This window comes from Euleptes europaea, chromosome 7 (assembly GCF_029931775.1).
Source record: "Euleptes europaea isolate rEulEur1 chromosome 7, rEulEur1.hap1, whole genome shotgun sequence".
NCBI lineage: Eukaryota > Metazoa > Chordata > Lepidosauria > Squamata > Sphaerodactylidae > Euleptes > Euleptes europaea.
The window spans coordinates 98107854-98134262 of NC_079318.1; the positions used below are offsets into that span (position 1 = coordinate 98107854).

Below are 26409 nucleotides of genomic sequence, written 5' to 3' on the forward strand. Positions count from 1 at the left end.
GAGTAAATACAGTAGCTCTTTCTGTGTCTCCCTCTCCTCAAGTCGCACTGGGGGGGACACTGCAGTGAGGGCCCCGCCTCACTCATACACCCCACAAATCCTAGGGAGACCACCCCGAGGATCTTCAGCCAAGGCCCATTCAGCCCACCCACACCTCGTCCCCCTCGCCTGCTTCAGGATGCTCCCCCTTCTTGGAGCTTGGACACTCCCCGCTCCGGGTGCCCCATGCTCCCGGGGAGGGGCTCACCTTTACACAAGGGTTGCCCCAAAATGCCCAGGTGACATGAAGGTTCTTCTTCCAGAGCTTTCAACCAAGAGCCGAGGGCCACTGCCAAAATGGGCAGCAAGAGAGAGAGGCTAAGGCAGGAGACCCCCAACCTTTTTGAGCCTGCGGGCACATTTGGAATTCTGACACGGCACAGCAGGTGCAGCAACAAAATGGCTACCGCAAAATGGCTGCCGCAGGAGGCGGAGCCAACCACAAAATGGCTGTCACAGCTTACCTTCAGTCACACAGAGAAGATTTGTGTGCTGTGGTGGCTGCTGCTGCCAAAGCAATGTTTTTTAAAATCTGCAACGCCAATCAAAACGCCAATGACCAATCATAATCCTTGCGGGGAAATCTCTACCTCATAGAATCAGAGTTGGAACGGACCACCAGGGTCATCTAGACCAACCCCCTGCACAATGAAGAATTCACAACTGCCTCCCCCACACACACACCCAGTGACCCCTAGCATCCCTGGCCAATCTGGCCTGGAGGAAAATTGCTTCTTCACCCCAAAGTGGCGATCAGCATTACCTTGGGCATGCAAGGAAGGGCCACGAAAGCCAAATACTGACGCAACCTTTCCTGCCCTCCCTCTCCTGATCTGCCGAAGTTCACAGAATCAACCTTGCTGACAGATGACCACATAACCTCTGCTTAAAAACCTCCACCTGATCCCACCCACTTACTAAAAGCACTTGGCTGGCACCAGGAAAGCTGTCAGTAGGTACCATGGTGCCCACAGGCACAATGTCGGGGAACCTCTGAGCTAAGGCCTATGCAAAAGACACTTTATATTTCCACCATTACTTCTCTCACCGCTCCAAGAACGCTGAAGCCACAGGATGGGTAGCAGGATGAAACCTGGGCGGGGACGGAGAGGTGATAAGGCGGCTCTTCCTCCACAGTAGGCAGAAGATCCACTTGAGTCATCCGAAGACATTGGGAAAAAACCCACATCAATCTGCTTTTTGTGCTCCCTGCAGCCACAACGGATTTAAATCGCCCTTTTAAGGATCTCTGCCTCAGCACTGCATGATAAAGACGTTAGCCATTGTTCCATAGCGCAGGCAGGCATATGACCCAATGATTCACCACATCCGTCAAGGACAGGGCAAGGAACGAGGCAGGTCCCAGGCTCCGGAACTAGCAGAACCGTTCAAGAACAGAAGGGCTGCAGAGGGAGCTTCTTGTATGGGAAACTTGAACACATGAAGCTGCCTTATACTGAATCAGACCATCGGTCCATCAAAGTCAGTACTGTCTACTCAGACCGGCGGCAGCTCTCCAGGGTATCAGGCAGAGGTCTTTCCCATCACCTGCTTGCCTAGTTAGTTAGACAGAATCATAGAGTTGGAAGGGACCACCAGGGTCATCTAGTCCAAACCCCTGCACAATGCAGGAAACTCACAACTACCTCCCCCACATACCCCCAGTGCCCAGAAGATGGCCAATATGCCCCCCTCCCATGAACTGTCCAAGTTCATAGAATCAGCATTGCTGACAGATGGCCATCTAGCCTCTTCTTAAAAACCTCCAGGGAATGAGAGCTTACCATCTCCCGAGGAAGCCTGTTCCACTGAGGAACAGCTGTTGGAAAATTCTTCCTAATGTCTAGATGGAAATTCTTCTGATTTAATTTCAACCCACTGGTTCTGGTCCGACCTTCTGGGGCAACAGAAAACAACTCGGCACCCTCCTCTATGTGACAGCCCTTCAAGTATTTGAAGATAGTTCTCATATCCCCTCTCAGTCTTCTCTTCTTCAGGCTAAACATACCCAGCTCCTTCAACCTTTCCTCATAGGACTTGATCTCCAGACCCCACGGGGGATTGAACTGGGGATCTTCTGCATGCCAACAAGATGCTCTACCACTAAGCCACGGCCCTCCCCAGGAGGTGGGTTGACGGGCAAGGCCCCTCCGCAGTGCTTTAGGACAGAGATTTTCAGACTGCACTCTGAGGAATCCCCCTGCCGCCTCCGCAGCTCCTTAGCAGCTTCTGCCAAGGGGAGATCAGAAACAGCGGACAAACTTCTCCGAAGAACAACTGAACTGGAGACACTGTCCTTCAGTGTTACTCCTCTGAAGATGCCTGCCACAGCTGCTGGCGAAACGTCAGGAAAGAAAATACCAAGACCACGGTTACACAGCCCGGATAACCTACAAGAACCAATGAACTCTGACCGTGAAAGCCTTCGACAATATTTTAAACTGAACTGGTGTTCATAGAATCATAGAGTTGGAAGGAGCCATACAGGCCATCTAGTCCAATGATCTAGGCTGATCCTGTATTAAGCAGGCAGTTGAACTATTTGGCCTGTATGGGCCCCTCCAGTCCCTCCCTTCCCCAAACCCTGCCCTCCTCAGGCTCCACCCCCCCAAATATCCAGGTATTTGCAAACCCAGAGCTTGCAACCCTCTTCATGACCCACTTGAAAGCCCTGACGGGGTGAAGAATGCTGCCCAAGACCAAATAAGTGTAGGAAATACTACCCCAAAGACAGGAGCTTTGAAGACCATTCCCTGACACATAGAAGGGGGAAATCACAGTCCAAAGACACTTGATCCCTTCTCCAATAACCAACCCCTTGTTTCTTCAAGAGCCCAAAACCTTTGCCTTAGGACTACTCAAGTAACAAACAGAAGCAGGCATGAGCAATAAAGAAGTGGGTTTTCCCCAACCATCTCTCTATCATGCCTGTTCCAGGAACTATGGAAGGCAAGTGGACACTATTTTATTATAGATCACGATGGGTAGCCGTATTAGACTGTCTGGAGCAGTAAGGAAAGAGTGAGAGTCCAGTGAAGAAGTGAGCTGTGACTCACGAAAGCTCATACCCTGCCAAAAAATTTGTTAGTCTAAGGTTCTACTGGATTCTTGCTCTTTTCCACTATTTAATTGTAGAATTAGAGCCAGCATGGTGTAGTGGTTAAAAGCGGTGGTTTGGAGCAGTGGAGTCTGACCTGGAGAACCCGGTTTGATTCCCCGCTTCTCCACATGAACGGCGGAGGCTAATCTGGTGAACCGGGTTGGTATTCCCAACTCTTCCACATGAAGCCAGCTGGGTGACCTTGGGCTAGTCATACTCTCTCAGCCCCACCTACCTCACAGGAAAAATCAAATAGGAAAAATCAAATGCATAATTATAGGATGGGGGAGACTTGTTTGAGCAGTAGTGTGTGTGAAAAGAATCTTGGGGTCTTAGTAGACCAAACACTGAACATGAGTCAGCAGTGTGCGGTAACTAAAAAGGCAAACGCAGTCTTGGGCTGCATCAACAGAAGTATAGTGTCCAGATCACTTTACTCTGCTCTTGTGGTATCACTTTACTCTGCTCTGGTTAGACCTCAACTAGAGTAGTGTTCAGTTTTGGGCACCGCAATTTAAGAAAGATGTAGACAAGTTGGAACGTGTCCAGAGAAGGGCAACAAAGATGGTGAGGAGTCTGGAGACCAAGTCCTATGAGGAAAGGTTGAAGGAGCTGGGTATGTTTAGCCTGAAGAGGAGAAGACTGAGAGGGGATATGATAACCATGTTCAAGTACCTGAAGGGCTGTCATATAGAGGAGGGTACCAAGTTGTTTTCTGTTGCCCCAGAAGGTCGGACCAGAACCAACGGGTTGAAATTAAATCAAAAGAGTTTCCATCTAGGCATTAGGAAGAATTTTCTAACAGTTAGAGCGGTTCCTCAGTGGAACAGGCTTCCTCGGGAGGTGGTAAGCTCTCCTTCCCTGGAGGTTTTAAGAAGAGGTTAGATGGCCATCTGTCAGCAATGTTATTCTGTGACCTTAGGCAGATGATGAAAGGGAGGGCATCTTGGCCATCTTCTGGTCACTAGGGGTGTGGAGGGGGGAGGTAGTTGTGAATTTCCTGCATTGTGCAGGGGGTTGGACTTGATGGCCCTGGTGGTCCCTTCCAACTCTATGATTCTATTCTATGGTATCTGTTGTGGGGAGGGGAAGGGAAGGTGATTGTAAGCCGGTTTGATTCTTCCTTAAGTGGTGGAGAAAGTCGGCATATAAAAACCAACTCTTCTTCTTCTTCTATATAGTTTATAATCCTCCCTTTTCATGGGGACTAAAAGTAAGTCAACACAATCAACTGGACGGGACATCCAACAGAGAATGCAAGAGGATTTGGATTCAAACCCACCAGAAATCTAAACAGAACTGAAGCAAAGAGTAAGTATTAATACTTACGGGGAAGGCTTAGCACCCGAGCATCCGCTTGGCATGACATTGCACCCAGGCTTGCTCCGAACAGGCCTCCAGCAAGACCAGTGGCCAACCAGTAGGAGCACCAGGGAAACACCTTACGGAACATGTAAAAAGGCATGTTTACCATAGCCAGCAGGAGCCCGGTGGCGCAGAGTGTTAAGCTGCAGTACTGCCGTCAAAAGCTCTGCTCACGACCTGAGTTCGAACCCGATGGAAGTCAGTTTCAGGTAGCCAGCTCAAGGTTGACTCAGCCTTCCATCCTTCCGAGGTCGGTCAAATGAGTACCCAGCTTGCTGGGAGTCAAGGGAAGATGACTGGGGAAAGCACTGGCAAACCACCCCGCAAAGTCTGCCTTGGAAACGTCGGGATGTGACGTCACCCCATGGGTCAGGAATGACCCGGTGCTTGCACAGGGGACCTTTACCTTTACCTTACCATAGCCAGACACCCGTGTGTGTGTGTGTGTGTGTGTTAAGTGCTGTTAAGTCGCTTCCAACTTATGGCGACCCTATGAATGACCCCCAAAATGTGCTAACATTAACAACCTTGCTCGAGTCTTGCAAACTGAGGGCCAGGGCTTCCTCTATAGAGTCAATCAATCTCCTGTTGGGTCTTCCTCTTTTCCTGCTGCCTTCAACTTTTCCTAGCATAACTACCTTTTCCGGTGACTCTTTATTTTCTCACAATGTGCCTCGGTCTCCCCCAAATAATCAACCAACCACTGAACTAAACAGTTGAAGGGGGGGAGCTTCCTTGACCAGGATCAGGACCCCAATGCAATCTTCCCACTGTTTGGCCCCCACCCCGAAAGACACCACAGCTACTTCAAAGCTATTCCCTTCCACTTTTCCACAGAACGAGTCTGGATACCAACTTCCATGCACAGCGATACATCTCAGCACCTCCTTGCAACAGGGAAGCCTGTTCTCTCAACACCCATGCAAGGGGCCCCAGCATTAATCAATCATCACAACAACACACAGAGAAACACTCCTCTTAGTCTCCAAAAGAGCTGGAGGGACTGATACCCCCACCCAGCACTTGAGCTTTAGTGCCTATGAAAGAGCAATCCTAGACCGCCCAACCAACGTATCTCCCTCCAGGCCTGGAAAGAAACTTCTGGAAGAGCAGCAAACTCACCCCCTTCAGGTAGGGTTTGTTTTGGAAATGCGGCACACGGCCAGAGGGAAGAGGGCACAGGAACTGGCAAGAAGATGAAACTGAGAAGAAACGAATTACCAACCCACGCAAAAACACATCCCTAATGAATTTTCTAGTGCGTGACCTCAACAAGTGGTTTCTACAGCTTCCGCAGCTTGGAAATTAATTGTGGCGTGGCCACATGCCACTGAGGGGACTGGTCCCGGTTCAGGGCTCCAGCTCTGTGGCAGAGCGCAACTTTTGTATGCTCAAAGTTCAGTCCCGGGAATCGCCCCTTGGGAAAAGTCTGCCTGAGACCCAAAATAGCCATCACCAGCCACGCAGCAAGGGTAGCACGGGGATTTTAAAGTTGCAAAGCACGATCAGGGAGTTGTGGCATCACCTCTTCGTTCTGCTCGCTGGGCGACCTCGTGTCTGTCGCTCTCTTTCACCATCACCTACCTTGCAGGGCCGTTGCAAGCATAAAACGAGGAAGGGCAATAAAATGAGAGGTTTGGAATCGTTGGATGAAGGGTGGGATTAAAATGAAGAAAACAGAGATCACAAATTGATTTTCCTTCTTTTAATGGCTGCACAGATCATGAACACCTGAAGCTGCCTCATACTGAACCAGACTCCTGGTCCATCAAAGTCAGTATTGTTTACTCAGACAGGCAGCAGCTCTCCAGGGTCTCAGGCAGGGGTCTTTCACATCACCTACCTGCCTGGTTTCTTCCTTCCTTCTTTCCTTCCTGTTCTTAGACCGAGGTCTTGAACAATAAGACCATAAAGCTTAAATAAGACCCATCACTAAAAACACCTCCCTTCATCTCTTGCCTAGTCCCTTTCACTGGAAATGCCAGGGGTTGAACCTGGGACCTTCTGCAGGCCAGGCAGAGGCTCTACCACTGAGCCACAGACCCTCCCCATCATGAAGAAAGGCTTTCGAAAAAGGATTTCACTCACTGTAAGCATTAACTAAGCACGGTTTGATACCAGCTCAGTCAAGAACACCCTCAGTGGGTCGACCTGCTCTCTTTCCTCCAACACCACCAGAGTTATTTATTTACTTCATTGATGCAGTGAATCTTAACCTAATCAGTGCATTCCAGACTGTAGCTCCATGGCAGAGCATCTGCTCGACATGCAGAAGGGTCCCAGGTTCAATCCCCGACATCTCCAGTTAAAGGGACTAGGCGAGGTGATGGGAAAGACCTCAGCCGGAGACCCTGGAGAGCTGCTGCCGGTCTGAGTAGACAATACTGACTTTGATGGACCCAGGGTCTGATTCAGTAGAAGGCAGCTTCACGTGTTCATGTATCGGGTGGCCATATCTTCAAGCTACTAAAACAACCACAACAAAAAATGGTTCCACCGGGGTTAATGCCAGCAGGCTTAGTTGCTTTCACAGTTTCCCCATCCAAGGGTTCGCTAAATGTGAGTGTTTCAGCATTCCTACCCAGTTTCTATTTCGCTAAAAGATTTATAAAATCTGTGAGGGCCTCGCTACCGACTGTTGTGCCCGAGGCAATGTCCAATTATCAACTCTAAAAAAAAAACCCGAACAAAGCAAAACATACAACAAACCCTTAAAAAAACCCTGCTACTGTTAAGAATTATTATACCACGGTCTAAGCCCACTTAGATTGCAGTAACTCTGTAGAGAAAAGCAAATTGTCTTTACTTTTCACACAAAACTCTCCACACCAGTAATAAAGACAGAAAAAGAAAAACAAGTCTGCATCTTGGTGTAACCGATTCTAAAACTGCCAAGGCCAGGCTAATCTGACATTACTTTTGCACCGGTTTCACCTCTCTCCTTTCTGCGAGGCCTTTAGAGCTCCTGCATAAATTCCAAAAGGAAAATTGGAACAGTCACACGATAATCTAAGAGTGCCTGAACACACTGGAATTACGGCCCGTACAACCAAACAATCGTGACACTCTTTACGCAGTAGCTCTCCCAACTGTTGCGGTACCCACGCTTCAAGGCAACCCAGAAGGGTTTATTTTTCTGTAACGAAAGGTCCATGACTTGGAAGAACAATGCTCACCAGATCTCGTCAGATATCACAAGCTAAGCAGGGTCAGCCCTGCTTAATCCTTGGATGGGAGACCACCAAGGAAGTCCAGGGTCACCATGTAGAGGCAGGCAATGGCAAACCGCCTCTGAATGTCTCTTGCCTTGAAAATCATAAGAACATAAGGAAGGCCATGCTGGATCAGACCAAGGCCCATCAAGTCCAGCAGTCTGTTCCCACAGTGGCCAACCAGGTGCCTCCAGGAAGCCCCCAAGCAAGACAACTGCAGCAGCATTATCTTGCCTGTGTTCCACAGCACCTAAGATAACAGGCATGCTCCTCTGAGACTGGAGAGAATAGGTAAGCATCATGACTAGCATCCATTTTGACTAGTAGCCATGAATAGCCATCTCCTCCATGAACATGTCCACTCTCCTCTTAAAGCCTTCCAAGTTGGCAGCCATCACCACATCCTGGGGCAGGGAGTTCCACAATTTAACTATGCATTGTGTGAAGAAAGACTTCCTTTTATCTGTTTTGAATCTCTCACCCTGCTGCTTCAGCAGATGACCCCGCATTCCAGTATTATGAAAGAGGGAGAAAAGCTTCTCCCTGTCCACTCTCTCCAAAACATGAATAATTTTATAGACCTCTATAAAATGAGGGGTAGCAATAAATCAGCTGTGACCTGAAGGCACTTAAAACACCTCACACACATTGAAGGGTCACAGACCAAAGTCTCCACCAGCAGCTCTAAAGGACAAGGAAGATCTTAACGACCCTTGAGGAATTTGATCTGTCGTTTCAAGGGTCAAATGTGCTCACTGCAATTCGCTAATCTGATGTTAGATTTGGACCAGTTTTCACCTCTCCCCATTCTGCAAGGCCTTTAGTGCTTCTGCATAAACTCCAAAAGGAAAACTGTAATGTTCACACAATAATCTACGAGTGGCCGAACACACTGCAATCACGGCCCATACAACCAAACAACCGTAGCAGTCTTTAAGCAGTAGCTCTCCCAACTGCTGCGGTCCCTGCGCTTCAGGTCACCCACGAACACTCATGTAAGTCAAGAAAGAATTCTTAATTCTGTCTGGCAAAGGGAAAATGAAACTGGGCTGAGAGGGATTTCAACAGCCTTGCTTCCATCCCACAACCCATGCTCAGGACTGCATGTATTTCTAAAAAAATTTTTTATAGAGTCATATATTGAGCCAGCAACTCCAGAGGCAATATACGGTACCTCCAAATGCCAGCTGCTGGGAAGCAAGAGCAGATTCTGAAGGAACTCTGTTGAGGAAAGCTTTTTCCAAACCAAGAAACAGGACTTTGGCCTTGGGGCATCTGATTTGCCATGGTCAGAAGGCCGGTGGTAACCTGGGCCAGGGCCTTCTCGGTCATGGCACCAAAGGTCTGGAACTCTCTCCCTGAGGAGATTCGTCTGTGGGTGAAGACTTTTTTTGTTTTGTTTGGCATTCCCTCAATGATTCCTCCTTCCTAAACGATGTCCTTATGCTTTTGTTTTATTTTAACTGGCATCATGACTAGTATCTATTTTAACTAGTAGCCATGAATACTACTTTCTTCCATGAACATGTCCACTCCCCTCTTAAAGCCTCCCAAGTTGGCAGCCATCACCACATTCTGGGGCAGGGAGTCCCACAATTTAACTAAGCATTGTGTAAAGAAGTATTTCCTTTTATCAGTTTTGAATCGCTTACCCTCCAGCTTCAGCAGATGACGCCTCGTTCTGGTATTACGAGAGAGGGAGAAAAGCTTCTCCCTGTCTCCAAACCATGCATAATTTTATAGACCTCTATCATGTCTCCCCTCAGCCTCCTTCTTTCCAAGCTAAACAGCCCTAAGCATTTTAACAGCTCCTCATAGGGCAGTTGCTCCAGTTCCCTGATCATTTTGGTTGCTCTTTTCTGCACTTTGTTTGCTTCCTTGGTGGCCCTTGTAAGGGCAGAAGGACGGGAAGCAAATTGTGTAAATAAATATATAAATAATAAATACTGTGGGGAAACAGGGATGCTGGACGCTGTGGCCTGATCCAGCTCAGTCATCAAGCTGAGCATTACCCACTCTGTCTTGAGAGCTGTTCTTCAGGGTCTCTGACAAAGAAGGGTCTTCCTCACTATCACAGATTCTTCAACAGGAGATGCTGGGAATGGAATCGGGGACCTGCTGTGTGTAAAACATGCACTCTACCACAGCCTCTCTTCTTAATCACTCTGTAATGTCAACACTCACAGAACCCACTGCTGTGTTAGGGCTGGGGAAAGGTTCAAGTGCCTGACCGCCTAACAGATACAACATCGGCACCTTGAAAAGGTGGAAATATTTTTCTCAGCCCAGTGACGGGCACCGCCAAGTTCACTCACTCCAGAAACAACACAAGCCAGTAACCCGCTCAAGTCCAAAATTCTTACAATCTCCAAGCTTTAGCGTTTACACGGACTCCTTCGGCAGGCAAGCCGAACACAGGCACGCCTTATTTTTAAGCAACATGTGCACTTCGGACAGACAGACTCAAGGCTCCAGGTTCAATCCCCCGCATCTTGAGCTAAAGAACGGATCAGGTAGCAGGTGATGTGAAAGACCTCCACCTGAAAGCCTCGGAAAGCTGCTGCCAGTCAGAGTAGACAATACTGACCTTGGTAGACCAAGGGTCTGGTTCAGTAGAAGGCAGCTTCATGCACACAGAAAGACTTGAAGGGGTTTTGTTTGTTGGTTTTTACATGAGGCTGAAAATAAAATGCCTACGTATGAACACATGAAGCTGCCTTATACTGAACCAGACCCTTGGTCCATCACAGTCAGAATTGTCCGCTCAGGCCAGCAGCAGCTCTCCAGGGTCTCAGATAGCAGTCTTTCACATCACCTACTTGCCTAGTCTCCTTAAGTGGAAATGCTGGGGATTGAACCTGGGACCTTCTGCACACCAAGCAGATCCTCTACAAACTGAGCTACAGCCCCTCCACTCATAACAGCTATGACCAAAATAACCATTCAAAAAAACAGTAATCACTTTGATGTCTTCCAACAATTGAAAGAGTTGCCCAATTCACTTTTTTCAACCCTCAGAGTAGATATTGTCGAAGGCTTTCACGGTCAGAGTTCATTGGTTCTTGTAGGTTATCCGGGCTGTGTGACCGTGGTCTTGGTATTTTCTTTCCTGATGTTTCGCCAGCAGCTGTGGCAGGCATCTTCAGAGTAGAATTTACACCTTCCATTTTGCCTCATGAGAAGAGGTGTTTCAATTAGAGACCGTTGCTGACATCCAGTCCCCTAGATTACTTTCCCTGGTTCCTGAGAGTCCAAGGGTTTTGGGTCGTAATCCCACACCATATTTATTAATTCAGAGAATTGTTTCGAGGCCACTCATGAAGTAGCCCTGCATTGGAAGATTCACTTCCTCTTGGAGCTGCTATGGCTCCGTCCTTCATAAGGGGAATTGACCGAGACCATTCCTGGCAGACAATACAAAGGCCCCCTTCCTGGAGTGCATGAAACAATCAGCCACTGAACAGCAGTGCATAAAAAACATACCTCCCCTGTCCCACCCTACCAGGCTGAATAAGTTGGCAATCCTTCCTGGTTTAATTCAGGCAATGGAAAACGCCAGTCGTCGGTATTTTCTCCAGCTCACAAGAACATTTCTTAACAAACAGACTGTACTGGAGACATGCTTCTTCCTTCTGCCAAACTGCCCCAAATAGACTGAAGAACTGATAACTGACCTCACAAAGGTCACTGCCCTTGTGGATAGTTTTTGAGTCATCCAGCACTCCAAAATGTTTCTTCAGCTGCACAGCCAGAGGGCAAAGAATTGCAGAATCCTAAAGGAGCATGCCTGTATGACCACAGGGAGATCTACTAAAAGCTCTCAAACCTAATACACTTCCCCCCTATTAAATCAGTTGCTGATTTAAGAGTAGCTGTTCTCCTACAAAGGGATTTCAAAGGTAGATTAGAAAGAGAGAATAACAATTAATAATGAAGCTCAAGACTATGCATAGGGACTTAATAGAGATCTGGGATGTCTGTCTCATTACCAATGCTGATTTCTCCACGCCTACCACCCCTCTGCATATCACTCTTAATCCAATCACGCCTGCTTTTGTCATTTACTTGCTTTTTACATTTACACTGTCATTGTGTGTCTAATTCACTCCTCTCTCCTTAAGGATAGATGGAATCACATTCCAGGTGTATCCCTAGAAGTAAGCTGTGGCTCAGGAAAGCTCACACCCTGCCAGAAATTTTATTACTTTAAGGTGCTACTGGACTCCTACTCTTTTCTACCCCTATTAAAAAGGCAGAGATGTTTCTTGTCAACAGTTTATTACCAGAACTACATAAAACATTTTTGTTAACCTTTCCTGCTGGAAGATCAAGGGGCAGGGAGAAATATGGAGCGCAAGAAAACACCTACACCTGTTTCCACTGCCCCACACTTCTGTAACTCCATGCTTGGGAAGGAAGCCATTCTCTAATCCTGCAGGATATCAAGAAAGGTTTCCTGGACAGTTTGGGAAGGAGAGGACTGGTCTCAGTCCAACCGTTTACCACTGGGGGGCAAATGCCCTTCCCCAATCTGAAGCCCCATCCTTACCCGCCCCCTTCAAGGATATCTTATGGAAACGTTGTGGGGGGCAGGGAGGATTACACCTAAATGAAACCAGGTGGCAGCATACCAGATGGGCGGGGGCGATCCTACATGATAAGAGATAGGTTGCAACAAAGAACATATAGATTCCCGTCTGTTTTTTTTTAAGCTTCCCTTTGTACTTCTCCAAATGCTCAGAGTGGCTTACATTTCATGAAGAATTTATGAAACCCTAATTATTTCCCATAAACCATGCTCACCAAAGGAGGGGGAGGGGAGGAGGAGAAAGAAGAAGAGTTGGTTTTCATATGCCGATTTTCTCTACCACTTAAGGGAGAATAAAACCATCTTACAATCACCTTCCCACAACAGACACCCTGTGAGGTAGGTGGGGCTGAGAGAGCTCTAAAAGAACTGTGACTAGCCCCAGGTCACCCAGCTGGCTTCATGTGGAGGAGTGGGGAAACCAATCCAGTTCACCAGATTAGCCTCTGTCACTCATGTGGAGGAGTGGGGCATTGAACCCGGTTCTCCAGATCAGAGTCCACCGCTCCAAACCACCGCTCTTAACCACTACACCACGCTGGCGAGGTGTTCAGTACCAGAAGCCGTACTTAACAGCAGAGGGGGGGGGGACCCCATCATAGTCAAGGAAAGAACATCCCACTTGTCACCAGGCCTGCTCGTCTTCCACATGGGGAAGCGGGGATCCTCCAACTCTGGCCCTGCTCAGACCTCCATTCTTTTTTTGGGGGGTGGGGTCTTGCTGTCAAGTCTGCTAAAATAAGAGGAAAAGGGAAGTCAAGAGACAGGGATGAGAGGGATCACTTTGTAACTGTGGGAGGGGAGGGAGGCTGCCAGGAGAAGGATCACACCCCATCCCGCGCTCCCTTTTCAAATCCTTGTTCTATGTGGAGAGAAGCAGTAGGACTGGAAAAGACAACACATGTGAAAATACATACAACGGGGTGGGGAAACATGAACTAGGGCGAGTTGGGAAATGGGAAGGGCAGACGAGGGGCGACCCGACAGAAGCCAAAGGGACAGGCCGCAGAGACAGCCTAGGTTCATCTAGGCCAGCCTCAATCCCAGAAAGGATTTCCAGACTGCAATGAACTCTATTCCCTCAACAGGGCTTACTTTTCTAAACTATTTAAATTCCGGGGGAGGGGAGGTAACCGTGCCAGAGTGTTGCAGCAAAAAACCAAAAAGGGAGTCCAGTGGTCACTTTTAAAGCATAAGAAGACATTATTCTGTGCAGAAGATTTTTGGGGGACCTGGGCCCATTTCTTCAAAAGCTAGTAGAGGCATTACCTGGCTTGGGTGAGAAGGAAGCCGGGTATGCAAAGAAAATGAATATTTTGGGGCGCCAATGAAACTGGCAGAGTTTTGGGCAAAAGCAATTTTTGTGGGGGGAATTTTATGAGCCGGCTGACATCAGCAAGGAGGTTTTGCAAAAGAAAATTGAGGCGTGCATTGCATTTGCACTGACAGAGAGCCACTGGAGGGGGAGGTCCCCCAAGTTCTTTGAAGCCTCTCCCCCTTCTAAAGTTATTCCAGCAGAAGCTAGGGGGGCACTTCTTCAGAGGCTAGTAGTCACGTTGGGCGAGAAGGAAGCCGGGTATGCCAAGAAAACCAATATTTTTGGGGTGCCAATGAAGCAGGCAGAGTTTGGGGCAAAAGCAATTGGGGGGGGGAGATTTAACGAGCCAACCGACCTCAGCAAGGAGGTTTTGCAAAAGAAAATTGAGGTGTGCATTGCATTTGCATTGACAAGAGGGCCCCTGGAGGGGGAGGTCCCCCAAGCTCTCTGAAGCATCCCCCCTTCTAACGGAATGCAAAGAAAACCAATCTTTTTGGGTGCCAATGAAGCCGGCAGCGTTACGGACAAAAGCAATTCGAGGGGAGGATTTAACAAGCCCACCGAGCGCAGCAAGATTTTGCAGAGGAAAGCATTGCATTGGGCATTTGCGTTGGCAAGAGGGCCCCTGGAGGTTGAGTCCCCCCAAGCTCTCTGAAACACCCCCCCTTCTAACATTGTTCCAGCAGGGAGATTTTGCAGAGGAAAGCATTGAATTGTGCATTTGCATTGACAAGAGGGCCCCTGGAGGTTGAGTCCCCCCAAGCTCTCTGAAACACCCCCCCTTCTAACATTGTTCCAGCAGGGAGATTTTGCAGAGGAAAGCATTGAATTGTGCATTTGCATTGACAAGAGGGCTCCTGGAGGTTGAGTCCCCCCAAGCTCTCTGAAACACCCCCCCTTCTAACATTGTTCCAGCAGGGGCCACTTCTTCAGAGGTTAGAGGAGACATTGCCAGGCTCGGGTGAGAAGGAAACCGGGCATGCAAAGAAAATCAATATTTTGGGGTACCAATGAAGCTGGCAGAGTTTTGGGGAAAGGGGGGGAGACCACAGCAAGGAGATGCTGCAAAGGCGTGCATTGCATGTGCATTGGCAGAGAGGGCCCCTGGAGGAGGAGGAGGAGGGGGGGTGTCCCCCGAGTTCCCTGAAGCCTCCCCCCTCCCAGGCCCCGCCCACCCCCGGCCCGTGGCCCCGCCCACCCCCGGCCCGTGGCCCCGCCCCCCGTACTCACACCTCGAGGATGCGGTCCCCTTTGCGCACCCCGGCGCGCTCGGCCGCCCCCCCGCCCAGGACGGCGCTGACGTGCTGCAGCGGCGCGTAGAGCTCCCCGTTGATGCTGCGCAGCTGCCCGCCCTCGCTCACTTGCCCGCGCACGTTGAACCCGTAGCCGGACTCGGACTTGACGATGCGGACCACGCGCGGGCCCGGCGGCGCCGCCCCCCCGGGCGCCGAGGAGGAGGAGGAGGCGGCGGCCGCCGCCGAGGAGGAGCACGAGGACGACGAGCCGCCCCCGCCGCCGCCGCCGCCGCCCCCCCGCAGGGGGCCCGGCAGGACCGAGCGAGGCAGCCCCTCGCTCGCCTCGTCCGCCATCTTGGCGAGAGCAGGACGCCGCTCTCCTCACACACACGCACGGCTCCGCGGGGCTGTCACGCGACCGGCCACGCCCCCCCGCCGCCCAGGCCGGCTTCCGTAGCCGCCGCCGCCGCGCGCCCCTCCTCGCAATGCGCACGCTCGCTCGCTCACTCGCCGCGCCTTTCCCTCCTCCCGCCCTGCCGTCACGTCAGCACGAAAGGAGCATGGGAAATGTAGTTTTTTTTATAAGGGCTCGGAGGACTCGTGCGGGGATCCTTTTAAAGCAGTGGTTCCCAACCTTTTTTTTTGACCAGGGACCACTAGGACTTTTTTGTCCGGTGCAGGGACCCCAAGGTTCAAAATAAAAACTCCGAGAATTTGAAAATAAACTTTAATCATAACTGTTAGTTAAACATTAAACTTAGAATAATTGTTGAATATATATATTTTATAATAGAGAACTTTTAATTGAAAATATTAATTTATTATGGGTTTATAACTTTGTTTCGCGGACCTTAATTTAGTTCTCGCGGACCCCTGGGGGTCTACGGACCCCCGGTTGGGAACCAGTGTTTTAAAGGATGTTCTTTGATCTAATCCAGCGGTTCCCAAACTGTGCTCCGCGGAGCACCAAGTGCTCCTTGAAACCTCTCCCAGTGCTCCGTGAAGAGACTGGAAAGAAAAACACTACTGTCATTCGGTTTAGTATATAGGTGCTAGGTGAAAAGTAGTGCTCCGTGATGAATTTCTCTCCTGAAAAATGCTCCACGGCTCAAAAAGTTTGGGAACCACTGATTCTAATCCCTTATCTATATTTTGTATTAATTCTATATTAGGTATTGATTTAATATTGTTGGGCAGGATAAGAACAGGTTAAAATAACATCGGGATTAGTTCCGTTAGCAAAAGTTTATACAATTTATTTTTAGACGGGAGAGGGGGAGGTCAACTTACTGTTAAATTAGTGATATTGTTTTTTTATGTTTTTGTTTTTATTATTACTATTTACTATTACATACTTTTTTTATGTTGATATATTAAATGAAGAAAATAAAAAATTATTTAAAAAAATAAAAAAAAGAATGACTCGTGCGGGGTCCTAGACGCTGCGAAGGGAGGAGGGCGGCTCACGGGAAATGTAAATTGTTTTTTGTTTTTTTTTAAGAAGCACAGCTGAACTTTAAGGTATTGTGGCAATTTTAAAAATAATTTATTGTTACATAGGAAAGACTGATGAAGAATCCAAAGAATTTGAAACGGCCGTATCTTCCTTGAAGCAAATCCTCCTTGAACCTATTATTGTCAGAACTACTCATTTACCTGTATGATACTTATACAGAAGATTGGTATACATACAGTGAGAGACATTGCACTCTTGTTCAGATATATTCCTTGTCTTACCGTCCATGAGATGGGTTGTATAGTTGATGTATAAGATTTCTTGTTAATATGTATGTGTAATTGTTTGTGCGTAATTGTTAGACACAGTAGCTCATAAAAATATTTTTTGCACTTCATTATACTGGTTCGCTCCTGTACTAGTTTCCTCATCGGTTGATAATAGTACAGTGGTGTCTATTTTCTCCCCCGAACTTTAAGGTTGGCAATGAGGAAATTGAAATTGCTGAAGGCTTTCTATACCTTGGCTGGGTGAAAAGAAAATATATATGAGTCTATGTATAAATACTGAAAGTATAATTTATTAAAAGCGCTATAAAAAGTTAAAATTATTTAAAAGCATTAAAATAGCACAATGGCGCAAAAGCTTTTGTTTTAGGTTGAAATTGTTCGAGACTTTCTATTCCTTGGCTCCATCATCAACCCAAATGGAGGCTGCAGCCAAGAAATCAGGAGATTTGAGTCTGGGAAGGGCAGCCATGAAAGAGCTAGAAAAGATCCTTAAGTGTCAGGATGTGTCATTGGCCACCAAGATCAGGTTAATTCATGCCATCGTATTCCCTATCACTATGTATGGGTGCGAAAGCTGGACATTGAAGAAAGCCGATAGGAAGAAAGTAGGTTCCTTTGAAATGTGGTATTGGGAGGAGAGTGTTACGGATTCCGTGGACTGCCAAAAAAACCAATCAGTGGGTTCTAGATCAAATCAAGCCTGAACTGACCCTAGAAGCTAAAATGACTCAACTGAGGCTGTCATACTTTGGTCACATTATGAGAAGCCAAGAGTTACTGGAAAAGACCATCATGCTAGGAATAGTGGAGGGCAGCAGGAAAAGAGGAAGACCCAACAGGAGATGGATGGACTCTATAAAGGAAGCCACTGCCCTCAGTTTGCAAGACCTGAACAAGGCTGTCAGTCATTTTTTATTTTACGGTCATTTGACCAAAATAGAACACATCTAATCAGAAGTAACATAAATTTGTAATAAAAACAGTATCAGTCAAACAAAGAGTACACAAAATAAAACATGTCAATAAAATCCCATATCTAGAGAGGCAAATAAGCTACCTTCTAAAATATTTATCTATCAAATTTTACCTCTTTGTAAATTGCACCCTTTCGGGCCTAAGCAAAAGGGTACTTTTATTACATCATCATCATCAAAATTTATTCGATACAAGATCAGCTCCAGAAAATTAACAAACCACTATTACCTATTATATCCCACTTGTCTCTTCCATTGGGATTAAAAGTGGCCCTTAGAACATTGTTCTCCCTTCCTCCATTTACAACAACCCTGTGAGGTAGGCTAGGCTGGGAGTTTGTGACAGGACAAAGGTCATCCCTTACGATAGATTGGTGGAGAGGAGGATTTTCTTATCTACCAGGTCTTTGGGGTCGGTTGTCATCAATGCGCAAATGATATTCAGCAGCATTAGCTTGCCTACCTGTTCCACAGCACCTAATATACTAGGCATGCTCATCCAATCCTGGAGAGAATAGGTATGCATCATGACTAGTAGCCATTTTTACTAGTAGCCATGCATCTCCAGTCACCACCTGGAGGTTGGCAACTGTAGTTTAGCCTCTGAGATCTAACGAGATCAGGCTAGCCTGGGGCTATCCAGGTCAGGGCACTGTACTAAATAATTCAGAGTTACTTGGATAAATTATTAGGGACTGCGATCTAAACTACTTTGCTGAAACTAGGATCCTAGTATGTAATTTTTATGTAATTTAGCTTGCCACGTTAATACTTATGCTTTGCTCCAATTCTGTTTTTAGACTTCTGGTTGGTCCTACAACCCTAATTCCTATTGCATTGTTCACTGAACGTCCCATCCTGTCCATTGCATGGACTCAGTATGTCATAATCAGCCTTGAGTCCAAGTGAGAAAGGCGGACTATAAATGACCTGATCTATTTGAAACAGTAGCTATGCCACACCAACACTGTAATTAAACCTCAAAATACAAAACTATGTGGCTGAGGGACGTACACTCATAAATATAATTTATCACGTACAAACATGACTACCTAAGTATACCGACTAAAATACACCCAAGGTTACAATCCACAATAATTCTACTGGCATAGATCAAAAGTCCCGTTGCAATCCTTTAAGGTTGTTCTTCCATATGTCGTGGATATTTCTTCATCGATGCAACACCAATAGATCAGTTTTTAAACAAGGCTGCAAATCATATCTTCAGTATCGGTAGAAAAAATAGCAATAAATCCATCTTCCTCAGTACTGTTAGAAAAAATGCAACAGGTTGCCGGCTCCTAATCCCGTTTCGTAAAGATCTTCATCAGAACTTCATGTTTGCCTCATTTGTCCAGAACAGTACATGATCCCACAAACTCCTCCTTCCCTTTACACAGGGTCATAATTTATGAGCATATGTCCCTCAGCCACATACTTTTGTATTTTGAGGACTATAAATTGTGGAAATATTTATTTATTTATCTATTAGACTTATAACCTGCCCTCCCCAGCAAGCCGGCTCAGGGCGGGTAACATCATTTTAAAAATACAACAATATACAATATAAATATTCAGTAAAATCCATAATAAAACCACCAATACAATTCTAAAAATCATTCTCTTAAGCGCTTCTCCTTGCAGCAAAGTCCTTTATGGCCTAAAGGCCAGCCAACTCCAGGTTGTGAAATTCCAGATCTGGGGGCGGAGATATTATCATATAATAATATATATAGTTATAATATATTATAATATATATTATAATCTGGGGGCGGAGTAATCATAAAGCACAACGGGTAAAACTGCTACTCTGCCGCACGGCCTCATGGGAAGTGTAGTCTGGAGCAGCGCCCCATTCAGTGGACCGCGGAGGGCATGCATTTTCCCCCAAGGCCTCATGGGAATTGTAGTTGGTGGCTTTCCCCTCAAAAGGGCGGGGCCACGCCACCCTTGCGTTCAAGGAGATCGCTCTGTCGCACAGTATCATGGGAGAGGGCGTCCAGCTTCGCGCGGGGCTTCATGGGGATTGTAGTTTTCGAAGAGGTCCACCTCGTCGCTAGGGGCAACCGTGGGGGAGAGGGGGCCTGAGCCAGTATGACGGATGGAGCCGTCAGTGGAATGGGTAGAGGGTTGGACTAGAACCTGGGAGAGCCAGGTTGAAATCCTCACTCTGCTGGGGAACATAGAATCATAGAGTTGGAAGGGACCACCAGGGTCATCTAGTCCAACCCCCTGCACAATGCAGGAAACTCACAACTACCTCCCCCGCTACATCCCCAGTGACCCCTACTCCATGCCCAGAAGATGGCCAAGGTGCCCTCCCTCTCATCATCTGCTTAATGTCACAGAATCAGCCTTGCTGACAGATGGCCATCTAACCTCTTCTTAAAAACCTCCAGGGAAGGAGAGTTCACCACCTCCCGAGGAAGCCTGTTCCACTGAGGAACCGCTCTATCAGAAAGTTCTTCCTAATGTCTAGACAGAAACTTTGACACACTGTCAGAGACACTGTCCTGCTATTGCAACTGATCTCCAGCCAATAGAGATGAATCTACCTGGAGAAAACGACCGCTTTGGCAGTTGGACTCTATGGCATCGAAGTCCCTCCCCTCCCCAAACCCCGCCCTCCTCAGGCTCCACCCCCCCCAAATCTCCAAGTATTTCCCAACTCAGGCAACTCTACCCTGAGTCCATGGGGGGAGGGGGGCTAAAGAGCTGGGGTTATTCCTCCACATACATCTGGGGGAAAAGTCTCTTTCTTCCCCGAGTGACTGAAGGGACTGACCCCAAAAGGGGCGGGGTTTGGGGAGGGACTTCAATGCCATAGAGTCCAATGGCCAAAGCGGCCCTTTTCTCCCGGTGAGCTGATCTCTATCGGCTGGAGAACAGTTGCAACAGCAGGGGATCTGCAGCTAATACCTGGAGGTTGGCAACCCTATGCTCAGGTCATGTCTCCGGGTTGGCAGGTCCCTCTTTGCCTCCATCGGGAGGTTTTTGGGGCAGAGCCTGAGGAGGGCGGGGCTTGGAGAGGGTAGGGGCTTCAATGCCATAGTCCAGTTGTAATAGCAGGAGATCTCCAGTTAGTAGCTGGAGGTTGGCAACCCAGCCCCAAGGCAGCAGAGCGCTGTAGGTCTATGGCTCCTGTTTATGTGTGAATGATTGTTTTGCACACTTAAAGGTTGTTCGGCGTGGGGAGGCAGAGAGAACAAGTCTGGAGCTGGGCCACCGGAACACCCTTTCTTTAACCGGGAAAGAAATCTTTCTTTCCTTTTGACCAAAACAATGTTGGTGAGCGACTGCCTGCACCAAGCCGGCAGCTTTCCGGCTAACTAGCAGCTGTGCCTGCAAGGCCGACAACAACGTGCACAGCGGGCCACAGTTTCCCTGTACAACAGATCACACCAGGCAGTGGCAGTTCACTCACAAAACTCTGGTTGAAAAACTCGGTGGATCTGTTCGGCCAAGTTCATGTACAGTTACGGCGAGTCTCCAACTCACCTGATTTCCCAGAAGCCTCTGAGCCTCGCATGCAGATTACTCCGCTCTGAGTGGCCGGTTCCGCCTGGCTTCCCCACGTGTCATAAAAGGGGAGGCAGGCGAGCACTCAACCGGCGCTCCGCCAGCTGAACTGGCTCCAGATTGCCCTTTAAGGCCCTAGGGCAGTGGTGGCGAACCTATGGCACGCGTGCCAGAGTGGGCACGCAGAGCCCTCTCTGTGGGCACGCAGAGCCCTCTCTGTGGGCACGCGTGCCGTCGCCCCAGCACATCTAGAGCAGGGGTGGGGAACGTAAGGCCCGGGGGCCATATAAGGCCCGCAAAATCATTTGGTCTGGCCATAGGTCCTGGCAGATCTCTAGCTCAGAAGGATGCTGCCTTGCCTGAATCTCTTGGGCCCAGCTGGGGACAGGAGAGCTCACAAGTGAGTCGCTCTACTTGGCAGACACTCGGACCCATCTCCAGTCATGTCTCTTGGCTAAATGTTTGACCAAATGTAGCAGGCTAATTTTTAAGTCGGTAATTTTGTATGGCCCGCGAATGATGTTAGAAATATCCAAATGGCCCTTGGCAGAAAAATGGTTCCCCACCCCTGATCTAGAGAGTTGAAAATTCAAGGCAAAACCTGCTGTGCGTTTTGGCCATTTTGTCCCCTCGCCCGCCGGCCGCACTAAGACCCTGCAGGATCCTCCCGGGCCTGCCTCCCGCCTACCTTTCCCCCCTGCTTCCCGGAGCCTCCCGATGAGCCTCCGAGCGGCTCCGGAGCAGCAGCAGCAGCAGGTGGCAGCAGCGGGGCGGGCATGGAGCGGCGAAGCCAGGGGCTGCTGCTGCTGCTGGCCACCCTGGCCGGCGCACAGTACAAGAAGTACAGCTTCCACGGCTTCCCGGCGGCAGAGCTGCTGCTGCTGCAGCACGCCTACACGCTGGAGCAGTACGAGGGTGAGGGCTGGAAGGAGAGCGTCCGTGCCCTGGAGGCCAGCTTGCACCTCCACCGCCTGCTGTGTGACAGCAAGGCGCACTGCCACCAGGCGGTGGCGAGGCGCCAGGGGAGCCCTGGCTCGGGGAGCCAGCCTTTGGAGAGCCGGGCCCCGGCGCTGCGCCGGACGAGGGGCTGGCTGAGCTGGAGCTCTTTGGGTGCGTCCTGCGGCGCGCCTCCTGCCTGCGGCACTGCAAGCGCGGCCTGCCCGTCTACCAGCTCCGCTACCCGCCAGCCAAGACCCTGCGCGACTTCCAGCGACGCACTCCTTACCTGTACCTGCACTACGGCTCTATAAGATATGGGGCACGCCCCCTGGAGACCGTCCAGCCACATGATCCTGTGCAGAGCGACTCCGCTGGCATGGGATGAAGTGGGGATGTTAATGTATGAGTGGTTTTTTTCTAAACTAAAACCTCAGTATTCAGGTTAAATTGCTGTGTTGGCGCTTTGTGATAAATAAGTGGGTTTTGGGTTGCAGTTTGGGCACTCGGTCTCTAAAAGGTTCGCCATCACTGCCCTAGAGTGTAGCTGAATGCTTCTCCCTAAACCAAAGGCCAACCCTTGGATTTGATGAAAAAAGTACCCTGGATACTGACCCCCCCCCCAAGGTTGCTGGGTCCCTGTTTGCCACCAGCGGGAGGTTTTTGGGGTGGACCCTGAGGTGGGTGGGGTTTGCGGAGGGGAGGGACTTCAATGTCATAGAGCCCAATGGCCAAAGCGGCCATTTTCTCCAGGGGAACTGATCTCTATTGCCTGGGGATCAGTTGTAATAGCGGGAGATCTCCAGCTGGTACCTGGAGGCGGGCCACCCTAGGGACAAGCCATGCCAGGCAGGGGCTCTACCACTGAGCCACAGCCCCTCACCAAAGCACAAAGCTGCCACATGCTAAAGCAAAGTCTTGGTCCATCAAGGTCAATATTGTCTACTCAGACTGGTAGCCGCTCTGTAGGATCTCAGGCAGAGGTCTGTCACATCACTTACTCTCTGATTGTTTTAACTGGAGAAGGCGGGGATTGAACCGAGGACTTTCTGCAAGCCAAGCGGAGGCTCATCCATTGAGCCAGCGTGGTGTAGTGCTTACGAGCGGTGGTTTGGAGCAGTGGAGTCTGATCTGGAGAACCGGATTTGATTTCCCACTCCTCCACATGAGCAGTAGAGGCTAATCTGGTGAACTGGATTTGTGTCCCCGCTCCTGGACATGAAGCCTGCTGGGTGACCTTGGGCTAGTCACAGCTCTCTTAGGCCCACCAACCTCACAGGGTGTCTGTTGTGGGGAAGGGAAGGTCATTGTAGGTCATTGATTCTTCCTTAAGTGATAAAGTTGGCATATAAAAACCAACTCTTCCTCTTCTTCTGAGCCACCACTGCTCCTACTTGTAATCTGTCATGAGTCCCACTTAAAAGGCAATCTATAAATGATAATAAAATTTTAAAAGCAATGCAAGAAAAAAATAAGACAGAAACCAAAACAGTCAACGTAGGCAAAGAACTGTCCAAGGCAACAAAACGGTCTAAAATTAGATAAAGGTGGCTGATCGGTATTTCATAGTCATCATTCCAATAGCCAACAGAATTGTTGAGGAGTTGCAAGTTCATTTAGATGGCGGGGGGGGGGGGGCTCAAAATCCTGCCATCACCCATCAAAATTCTTCAAGAGCATTTTTACCATTTCAAACTTTTCGTTTTTTTCTTATTAAATGTCACTATACCACAAGGGAGACTGCAGCCAAGAAATCAGAAGGAGATTGAGACTGGGAAGGGCAGCCATGAAAGAACTAGAAAAGATTCTTGAGTGTCAGGATGTGTCACTGGCCACCAAGATCAAGTTAATTCATGCCATCGTATTCCCTATTACTATGTATGGGTGTGAAAGCTGGACATTGAAGAAAGCCGATAGGAAGAAAGTAGATTCTTTTGAAATGTGGTGTTGGAGGAGAGGGTTACGGATACTGTGGACTGCCAAAAAAAACCCCAAATCAGTGGGTTATAGATCAAATCAAGCCTGAACTGACCCTAGAAGCTAAAATGACTAAACTGAGGCTGTCGTACTTTGGTCACATTATGAGAAGACCGGAGTCACTGGGAAAGACAATCATGCTAGGAAAAGTTGAGGGCAGCAGGAAAAGAGGAAGACCCAACAAGAGATGGATGGACTCAATCAAGGAAGCCATGGCCCTCAATTTGCAGGATCTGAGCAGGGCTGTCAAAGATCGGACATTTTGGAGGACTTTCATTCATAGGGTCGCTGTGAGTCGGAAGCGACTTGACGGCACTTAACACACAACATACCAAAAAAGCTCTCTCCTTGCAGAGAAATCGGCCTTCTCCGCTGCCCCGGCGCCCCGAAAGGTCACCCCACCCCTCAGAGAAGCAGGGCGCATGAAAGCATGTGTGTTTCTGATTCCCTGCCCCCACCCCTTGGGGTGGTCTCTTCCTCCACTCCCTCCCCATCCAATTACAGAGCTGGCCCGGGGCCATCCGTAATAAGAGGGCCGGGTGTGCCAGAGAGATAGCCTCCCCCCACCCCAAGCGCACTGCCCGTATTGTGCAGGTCCACCCCCCCTTGCAGAGGCACAAAAGAAAGTGACAGTGGGCTGACATGATTAGGGTTAACGAGCCCCAGATCGCCCAGCAGAGAACATCATTTCACAAGAGGTGTGCCGCTGCGCATGCCTGGGGGTGTGTGCGTGTGTGTGTGTGTGGACAGAGGAAACGGATGCTTCCTGGTCAGCGTCCGCCCTCTGCAAGGGTGGCGTTCCAAATTGGTGTGGGTTGCAAAGGGATTCTCACAAGGTGGGGGGCGGAGATTGGCTGCCATCTGCTTGGCGTGGATGTGTCTTTGCGGTTGACCCTGAAAAACTCTTGTGGCAAGGCAGTGCCGTGCAGTGGGTAGAGTGGTATGTCTACAGCAGTGGTTCCCAAACGTTTCGGGCCACCGCCCCCTTGGTCCCACCAACTCAACCCCAGCGTCCCCCTACCCTATCCTATAAAAAGCTGGGCTTGATGGGCCTTGGTCTGATCCAGCAGGGCGTTTCTTATGTTCTAACTTCCCAACCCAGAGTTGGGAACCCTTAGGCGAATTAATCTGGCCCTTCCTGCAAGACTGATTGCATATTTATCACAGATATGGAGAGACAGCTCGGTGTAGCGGTTAAAGTGTCAGACTAGGATCTGGGAGATCCAGGTTCGAATCCCCACTCTGCCATAGAAGCTTGCCAGATGACATTGGGCCAGTCACATACTCTCAGCCTAACCTACCTCACAGGGTTACTGTGAGGATACAACGGAGGAGGGGAGAACTACTTAAGCCGCTTTGGGGACCCATTAGGAGTAAGGGGAGGGGCTGTGGCTCAGGGGTAGAGCATCTGCTTGGCATGCAGAAGGTCCCAGGTTCAATCCCCAGCATCTCCAGTTGAAGGGACTAGGCAAGTAGGTGATGTGAAAGACCCCTGCCTGAGACCCTGGAGAGCTGCTGCCATTCTGAGTAGACAATACTGACTTTGATGGACCCACGGTCTGATTCAGTACAAGGCAGCTTCATGCGTTCAAGGCAGGATATAAATAAATAATATGTTTTAAAACCCTCCATTTTGAGGCTTAACTTTCCTTTTGAATGAGTGTTGTGTGTGGTCTGCTACCATTAGAGGACTCTGGGACTTCAGCCCGAGGCTTCATCATGGATGGACGGCCAGTGAGAATGAGGATGGTATTCCCCTTCGCTGCGCTCCATTTCTCAAAGCTCTTGAAACAACCGATTAGGGGGAAAAAGTCTCTAGTTGGCTTTGGATCCTGGAACAGGGTTGCAAACCTCCAGGTGGGACCGGGGCATCTCCCAGAATTAAATCCTCCAGGTGGAGCCAGAACTCCTTCCATTACAGTTGGTCTCCAGAGCACATAAATCAGTTCCCCTGGAGAAAATGGATGCTTTGGAAGGTGGACTCTACGGCACTGCTGAGATCCCTCCCTAAAACTTTCTTTCCTGAGAGCAAGTGGTAGTGGTTAAGAACGGTGGTTTGGAGCGGTGGACTCAAATCTGGAGAACCGGGTTTGATTCCCCACTCCTCCCCATGAGCGGTGGAGGCTAATCTGGTGAACTGGATTTGTTTCCCCAATCCTACACATGAAGCCAGCTGGGTGACCTTGGGCTAGTCACAGCTCTCTCAGCCCCACCTACCTTACAGGGTGTCTGTTGTGGGGAGGGGAAGGGAAGGTACTTGTAAGCCAATTTGATTCTCCCTTAAGTGGCAGAGAAAGTCAGCGTATAAAAACCAAGTCTTCTTCTTCCCCAGTCCATGACTCTAAAAGTTTGGGAAACTCTGGTCTAACGGATTTTTGTACTTTGGTTCTTGTAGGTTAT

General features: G+C 48.9%; 1 protein-coding gene across 1 annotated transcript in view; it reads right to left on the minus strand.

Moving 5' to 3' along the window:
- The window catches only part of SNX27 (sorting nexin 27), a 65082-nt gene extending 49863 nt beyond the window's left edge, over nt 1–15219 (minus strand). The window contains exon 1 of the mRNA XM_056852560.1: nt 14853–15219. Within this exon, the coding sequence (XP_056708538.1) occupies nt 14853–15211 (359 nt within the window). The 5' untranslated portion in view covers nt 15212–15219. The remainder of the gene's footprint in view (nt 1–14852) is intronic.
- Nucleotides 15220–26409: the final 11190 nt, after the last annotated feature.